This window comes from Arachis stenosperma, chromosome 9 (genome assembly GCF_014773155.1).
Source record: "Arachis stenosperma cultivar V10309 chromosome 9, arast.V10309.gnm1.PFL2, whole genome shotgun sequence".
NCBI classification, from domain to species: domain Eukaryota; kingdom Viridiplantae; phylum Streptophyta; class Magnoliopsida; order Fabales; family Fabaceae; genus Arachis; species Arachis stenosperma.
In genome coordinates this window covers 16,266,019-16,273,600 of record NC_080385.1, presented here as the reverse complement: position 1 = coordinate 16,273,600, position 7,582 = coordinate 16,266,019, and the positions used below count along the sequence as shown (strand labels likewise).

Below are 7,582 nucleotides of genomic sequence, written 5' to 3'. Positions count from 1 at the left end.
AATATTAAAAATAATTAAAAATTAATTTATATTTTAATATCAATAAAATATCAAAATATCATTATCATTTGTCTAAAAAATGCTTTATATTTTATATATATGCGTATTTCCGTATCTTATAACATCTTAAAATTCACGTATCAATATGTCTTGTGTCATATCGTATCCCATATTTGTGTCAGTGTCCGTACATCATACCTCTAACATTATAGTTTTACCAAGTTGTATAACTTGTGGTTGATTTTTGAATTTTGATTTAAATACATTTGAAGGCAACATTAGACCATAACCTATTTGTTTGTTGGCAAGAGAGCTTTGTTCGTTTCGATGTTGTGTACTTTGGTAATGTCAATTTAATTATATTATTCATTTCTATCCTTCCTTTTAAGAATAATAGGCTAAGGACATTGCATGGTAGCATTTAGACAAATTAGATTCAAATCTTATTCCATAAGCCATCAGGAATATAAAAAAAGAATTTTATGCCATAAGGCTTCCAATTCAGCACTACTATTCTATTAATAATTTTCATTTTCCCACTCTCTCCCATTCTTGTTCTTGTTATTCTCTTTTCTTTCCTTTTTTTTCTTTACTTCCCCTTCTACCACTTGTTGCTCCTTAAGAGTGATGATCAACCTTTCTTAGAGTCATTTATTCTACCTAAGAAAATTTGAAAACATTGGAACGAATTTTTTTTTTTCCTTGAACCTTTTTCTTGCTATCCAAGTTCAACTATTGAAGTTTTTTTTTTCTTGTAAATGAATGAGAACAAGCTTGATTTTCATTCTGAATATGGCAACCGTTCTTCTTGTCAATATTTTGGTATTAGACAACAACCTTGGAACATGGGACCATGCAATAACCAACCCCTCAGCGCGACTTGCGTCAGCGTTGGAGTTGGGAGAGGAAGAGGAGGAGGAGGAGAAGAACAAGAAGTAGTACTACCATACTCGGCTCAAGCCAAACCATCTAGCACCATCATAAGCCGATTCGAGTCGCCGGCTTCGGCCTTTTACGCGACGGAAATCTTCATGGGGTTCCCACAATATGATTCCCATCAAGTTGGTAATCCATCCAATTTGATGCCTCATCAACTCTCCATCAAGAACATTAATAATGATATGGAGTTCCCTCTCTATCAATCTTCAAAGGAAAGCCTCTTCTTTGATTCATCAGTTAATGACCAAAATAGCCCCAACAACTTTGAGTTGCCAAACACCTTGCAAGCAATAAAATCTCAATTGAATGGTGATCAATGTAATGGATCACCTGAAAAATCTAATAAAATTCCATGTGGGAATTTTCCTGCCAGCAATTTCCTTCCTATTGAACAACATAAGTTGTTCAATGATGATGCTGCCCCAGTCACTAGGAGCATATCAATTCCTAAAGCAAATCAAGAATCTACGGTAAGTGTTTTTCATAAATATCTTATTTAATTTTTTTTAATAGAAAAGATAGACAATCAACTTTTAATTAATCAATGATTTTAGAATTTAGATTTATAATTTAAGATTTAGAGTTGAGCATTTATAATTTAAGATTTAGATTTAAGATAAACAAAATAATTTAAAAATAGTTGACTGATGTTGGCTGAAAAAATTGGTTACCTAACATTACTCGATTTTTTCCGCCTTTGGACTCATTTTCAAATACTAAAATACAGGTTGCTTGTGGGTCATTCAATTCCCCTGTTCAACAGCTGAGTTTCTCTTCTCCCCAAGAGAAGCTTTCTCCGACAATTTCCGCCGGAAACCTTGTCGGTAATGGACCGATAGCATCGAGTAAGACGCGTATAAGATGGACTCAGGATCTTCATGAGAAGTTTGTTGAATGTGTCAATAGACTAGGAGGCGCAGAGAGTAGGTTATTCTAAGTAGATTTTATCAAATTCAAAGTCATGTGTCTAAAGTCTAATATCTGAATGTGTTCTTGGTTTCTTGATTGTAGAGGCGACGCCGAAAGCGATACTAAGGCTGATGGATTCAGATGGATTGACAATCTTCCATGTTAAGAGTCATTTGCAGAAATACAGAATTGCAAAGTATATGCCAGAATCAACTCAGGGTAATTTCACTTTCTATTTGTTAACCTAACAGGGGAAGACATGAATCTAAATTCCTTCAATTTGAATCCTTGGTTATATTGATGTCTTCGTACTTAAGATAACAGAGGAAGCAGCAATGCAAATGAAATAAGTTGAAAATTGAAATCCTTTCATTTTTGGTCCAATGTAAATTAAAGCATTTGTCATTTTTAAGTAACTTCAATTGCTCGAGCAGGTAATTAACTCGTCTGCTTAAGTAAGTAATAGCTCATGGTCACAGACTCCTAAATAGAGTTTTGATTCATAATAAATTTGACATTAACTTGTCAGAAGGTGAAATATGATCGGAAAATACTAAAAGCATTTGGCATTTGGGCAAGAATAACTACCCTTTTGGTTTTAAGTTGGTCAAAATATCCATAATAAATGTCAGTTAGAGTTAGTTGTTACAAAAATACCATAATTCTTTCTAAAATCGCCATAACACTTGGCATTTTCAACTTCTCTTATGTAACTTATTTCCCAAGGGAGAAAACTAAAAAAAAAATTAAAGAAAAAATCTTTTGAAATTAATATTTCAATTCAATGAATTGATGTCACTATTTAATATCTTCTAATATGCAGGTTCATATGCTTTGCCTAAAAAGTACTTCTTCCCTTTTTCAGGGAAATCTGAGAAAAGAACCAGTGCAGAGAATGTGCATCTTGATGTCAAAGCGTAATGCTACTTCTTTTCTCTGAAACACTTTTTATGTTTGTATAAAGTTTTATTTTGAATAAAATACACATAGAGAAATAAGACATTGAAATAAACACAATGAAAATAGAAATATTAGTATTTTTTTAAAAGATATATGCTAAAATAGTGTATATTAATTTAACCGTGTCTAACCAATTTTATTAGTCTGCTTAAAGAAATATCATTGGTCTGTTTAAACAATTGTCGAGAATTCAAATTAAATCGCATTATTGGCATAATGTGGTTACTCTATAAAGTAGTAAAGTACTTAGAAACTTTTAATGTTGTTGGTTTGCAGTGGCTTGCAGATTAAAGAGGCACTTCAGCTGCAATTGGATGTGCAGAGGCGTCTTCATGAACAGCTAGAGGTATGATTCATGCTATCTTCTTCTCTAGTACTTTATGAATTTAAATAAAAGAATTATATAAAATTATATAATAGTTGTATATAGTAGCAGTATTATTATAATATTCTCTGACTCTAAATTTTCTTTTTATTTGAATTATTGATCCAGATTCAGAGAAAATTACAATTGCAAATTGAAGAACAGGGAAAGCAGCTGAAGATGATGTTTGACCGGCAGCAGAAGTCAAATAATAGTGAAAGAAGTTCTAAAGATAATAATAATGATGATAATGAGGTTACAATTTTAGAAGGGACTGGAATTTCCCACTTCCCTTCAAAGATAAGTTAGCCCAATTTCAAATCCCTTAATTCCATAATAATAATAATAATAATAATAATAATAATAATAATAATAATAATAATAATAATAATAGTAATATCTATACATACAGAATTAACTATTACATTGTGCCAACAAATCTTGCTCCTCAATCTCTTTGTAAGTGACAGTTAAAAAACATACACCAGATCATGCAATTTTGTTATTATGTGAATTATTAAAGCACTTTTGTTGAATCCGGCAAGTAGTAAATTTATTAATTTATTATTGTACCCTACAAAACCAATCAAGAATCACCGTGTTACAGAAAAACATTGTAATTGTATTCCCCACCCCCCATCAAAAAGAAAAAAAATAGAGGCAGCTTTTAATTTGCATCTTCTTTTTTTTTTTCCCCATGTAGAGATGCCAATTAATTTACATATATAGGGTTTATGTATTTTGTTTACCATTAGATGGTGCATCTAATATCATTAACATTAGTTTATATATAGTCCATCACACTTTCTTTTTAACTAAAGATAAAGAAATTCGAATTCTTAACTTCTAAATGAGTATCAAAAATACTATGACATTTGAGTTATAGTTGGTTGATATATAGTCTACCACACTTTACTTGTTCAAGTAGTTTTAATTTTATTAGGATAAAATATACTTTCTTCTTCCATAATAATATTTGGCGAGAAGTTTTAAAATTATTTTTAATGTTCAATTTATATTAATTTTATTCTCAAATTTTTAAACAAAATAAAAAATTTAATTTTGATGTATTCAAATTCTTTTGGAAAAAATCTTTCTTCACTACTCTCCCTCCAAACCCACCTCATCACACCACCCCCACCAAAAAAATGTACCAATGTAACTTAAGTAAATACTAATACATAATTGCTTAATTAATATCAATTATGCGACAATATATCCTGATAAGTTTTTTTAAAGACCACGAATTCTCTAACAAAAAAATATCTTTTTTTAATTTTTAATTTATATAATTAATTGACAAAAATATTTTTATTTGTTGTATTTATTTTAGATAAAATATTGTATCAATTTTTTATTATTTATTATAAAATAAAATATATATTTTTTTAATAATAGTAAATTTATATGAATTATGATGGTTAATTTAAATTGAATACACCTAAAACTTAACATAATTCTAATAATATAATATCTTAATAATTTTTTTAAATAGCAATAAAAATATTAAAAAATAAATCATTTATTTAATTTCTATAAATAAAAAAATTTAAAAATTAGTAATATTTTTCAGTTTTTATACAATAAATTTAATTAATTTATATAAAAAAGACAAAAAAAAAATTTAGTCTCATAAAAATAAAAATTAAAAATTAAAAAGATATTTTTTTATTGAAATTTATTATCTTTTAAAATAATTATAAAAAAATGTGTAGAGTTTTTTTTCTCTCAAACAAATTATAGCCGTCCTCCTTGAAAAGACTGGAATCTTTCCGCCTTGATTTGTCCAAAACTGATTCGCTTGAATGAAGATCACTGTCTTACCTTGTTGTTTAGTTGTTGGAAACTTGTAATTAAATAAGGTGCACTATTTATCTTTTTATTTATAATAATAATAATAATAATAATAATAATAATAATAATAATAATAATAATAATTGTTTATAAAATGAGCTAACACACTGATTTGTTCATATTTTGCTTGCTGTTATCCAGCAAAATATGAGAGAAATACTTGTATGTTGTATTTCACTGGCATACAAGTCAGTGAAATATATGTAAATTAATCTCGGTGAACATCCAATAAAATGCTTTAAATATAACACACAGATATGTAAATATTTTAGATTTTAAATAAAAAAATCACCACCTATATGTGAATGTTTTATGCCGCGAAAACTCCAGCAAGGTAATAAGGAGTGCTTTAGCCATGTTAGAGAGAACCCATACCAAAAGTTGCAAGTGACTATGATGAATTTGATGATTGACGTATGGAATTCGCTCAACGAATTGGAAGTGTTATTGAACTTGGTGAGTGCTTTTATATTTTTTTTTCTAAAATTTTATAAAAAAATAAAAATAATAAAATTATGCTTTCACTATTTTTTTCAAGATACTCAAATAAAAAAACTTATGAAAAAAAAAAACATAAAAAGGCTGCTGATAGTTTTCACAAGTAATACTCCAAATCAATTTTCAAATTTTTTTTAACACATTTAGTTAGTTTCACGTCATATTCTTTTAAAAGATAAATTAAACCATTTGTCATCGAAATTTAATAAAGAGTTGAAAGTCTCTTAGAATTTTTTAAAATTCTCATCTCAATCTTTTTAAGTATATGTGTAGATTAATTATTTAATTTGAGTTAGTGGAGTGTTAACTCACTTATTTGTTTAAAGCAAATATTAAGAGTTTAAATTTTATTTTGAGCATGCACACCATCTTAGTATCATTCTATTTATCGTAGATTGTTTTCGTTAAGGAGAGTTCTATGGTGTAGAAGGAAGATTCCTTCTATACCTATATATTTGTGTTGTCAAAAGAATTGTGAGACAAGTGTACAGAGAGAGTGTGGCTAAAAACAAATTCTATCCATGATAACTGACATGCTTTATGTTGACATCAATGTCAGTGATATTGGTATATAAAGTAAGCTGGTTAATTGTATTTATTATGAGTAATTATTAAAAATGATATTAGACTGGTTGTAATTGTATTTTTTATTTAAACTATTTTGAGAAAGTAAAAATAAATTTTGATTATGAACTAATCTATTGATCCCAATATTTTTTTGTCCTATGAAATTTTGAGCATGTATTTTTGTGAATTGTTAAGCTTGCAAAAAAAAACTATATGTACTTATTAAAGTAACTCCACTAAACTCACATAAAATTCAGACTCTTTTTTTTTATGAATTAATTTATTTTCTTCACATATAAAAAATTAAACTTAACTCCCAAACATTTATTAATAACTACCTATTTTAATATGTGTATATAATTATATATTCATATATAAATATATATTTAATTATTTATATATAAATAAATTAAATTATGTATATACATTAACGTATATAAATAAATTAATATTTTTTTTAAAGTATATATTACTAATTAAAATTTTTATTATTAAGTAATTATATTCTAACTGTATCTTTAATAAGTTTTAACAATTATTTAAAAAATATTTAAATTAGTACTTTAAATACTAAATACATATGGCCTAAACGGTAAATATTCATATATAAATATTTAGTTAAATTTTACACGGTACTCCCTAAAAGTTAAATTATATATTTTAAATTCTAATTCATAAATCTTAAACCTTAAACCTAAATTCTAAATTGTAAACCATAAATTTTAAACTTTTAGATTTTTAACCTTAAATTCTAAATCTTGTAGTTAAAATCAAATTGTGATCCTAGAAACAATACTTCAAAAAAGTCTGATTATTTTCATGTATTTTCATATGAAAAAATATTGTTTATACCATTAATTATATCTATATAATAAAGAAAAAATTTAGGGACCAGCACTTAACCAATAAAAAAAATAAGTAATTCAATACCATTAAATATAATTTCACATTATTAAAAACACTAATAATTATTAATTAATAATTACAAATCACAAAATTTACTACCCTTAGCACTCCTCTATAATAAAACTATTTGAAAAATATATATTTTCAAAACACGAAAAAAATGCCCAACAATAAATATATATTTTTAAAAAATGCCTTAGAGATTGGATTTTGATGTGATTTTTTGTAAGTAAAATTATAAAAATGAGATATTATTATCCTTAAAATTTGATCTTTTTTTTAAGTATATATTTTTTTGTAATTTTTTTATTAACAACCAATAATATTTTCAAAAAATCACAAGAAAATATATACTTAGCAAAAAAGTCACCAAATTTTAAGAATAATAATATCTCATTTTTCTAATCATGATTATAAAAAATCACATCTAAATTCAATCTCTAAAGCATTTTTTGAAATACATATTTACTGTTGAACATTTTATAACGTTTTTAAATTATTTAAAAGTATTTTTGTCGGAATACATTTTTATCAAAATTTGAATAACTCGGTAACTTTTTGGTGATTAACTATAATACATGTGAT

The 7,582-nt window shown here is 26.3% G+C and overlaps 1 protein-coding gene across 2 annotated transcripts; it reads left to right on the top strand.

Moving 5' to 3' along the window:
- The first annotated feature begins 552 nt into the window (after nt 1-552).
- On the top strand, nt 553-3,852 carry LOC130950753 (myb family transcription factor PHL5-like). 2 transcript variants are annotated; one of them, XM_057879333.1, is made up of 6 exons: nt 553-1,409; nt 1,667-1,862; nt 1,951-2,067; nt 2,714-2,765; nt 3,085-3,154; nt 3,302-3,852. In XM_057879333.1, exons 1-6 carry the CDS (start codon nt 759-761, stop codon nt 3,479-3,481), a joined length of 1,266 nt encoding a protein of 421 aa, XP_057735316.1. In that variant the 5' UTR covers nt 553-758; the 3' UTR covers nt 3,482-3,852. The 2 variants fall into 2 exon arrangements, with proteins under 2 accessions (XP_057735316.1, XP_057735315.1); XM_057879332.1 differs by having other exon boundaries at nt 2,672-2,765.
- The last annotated feature ends 3,730 nt before the right edge of the window (nt 3,853-7,582 follow it).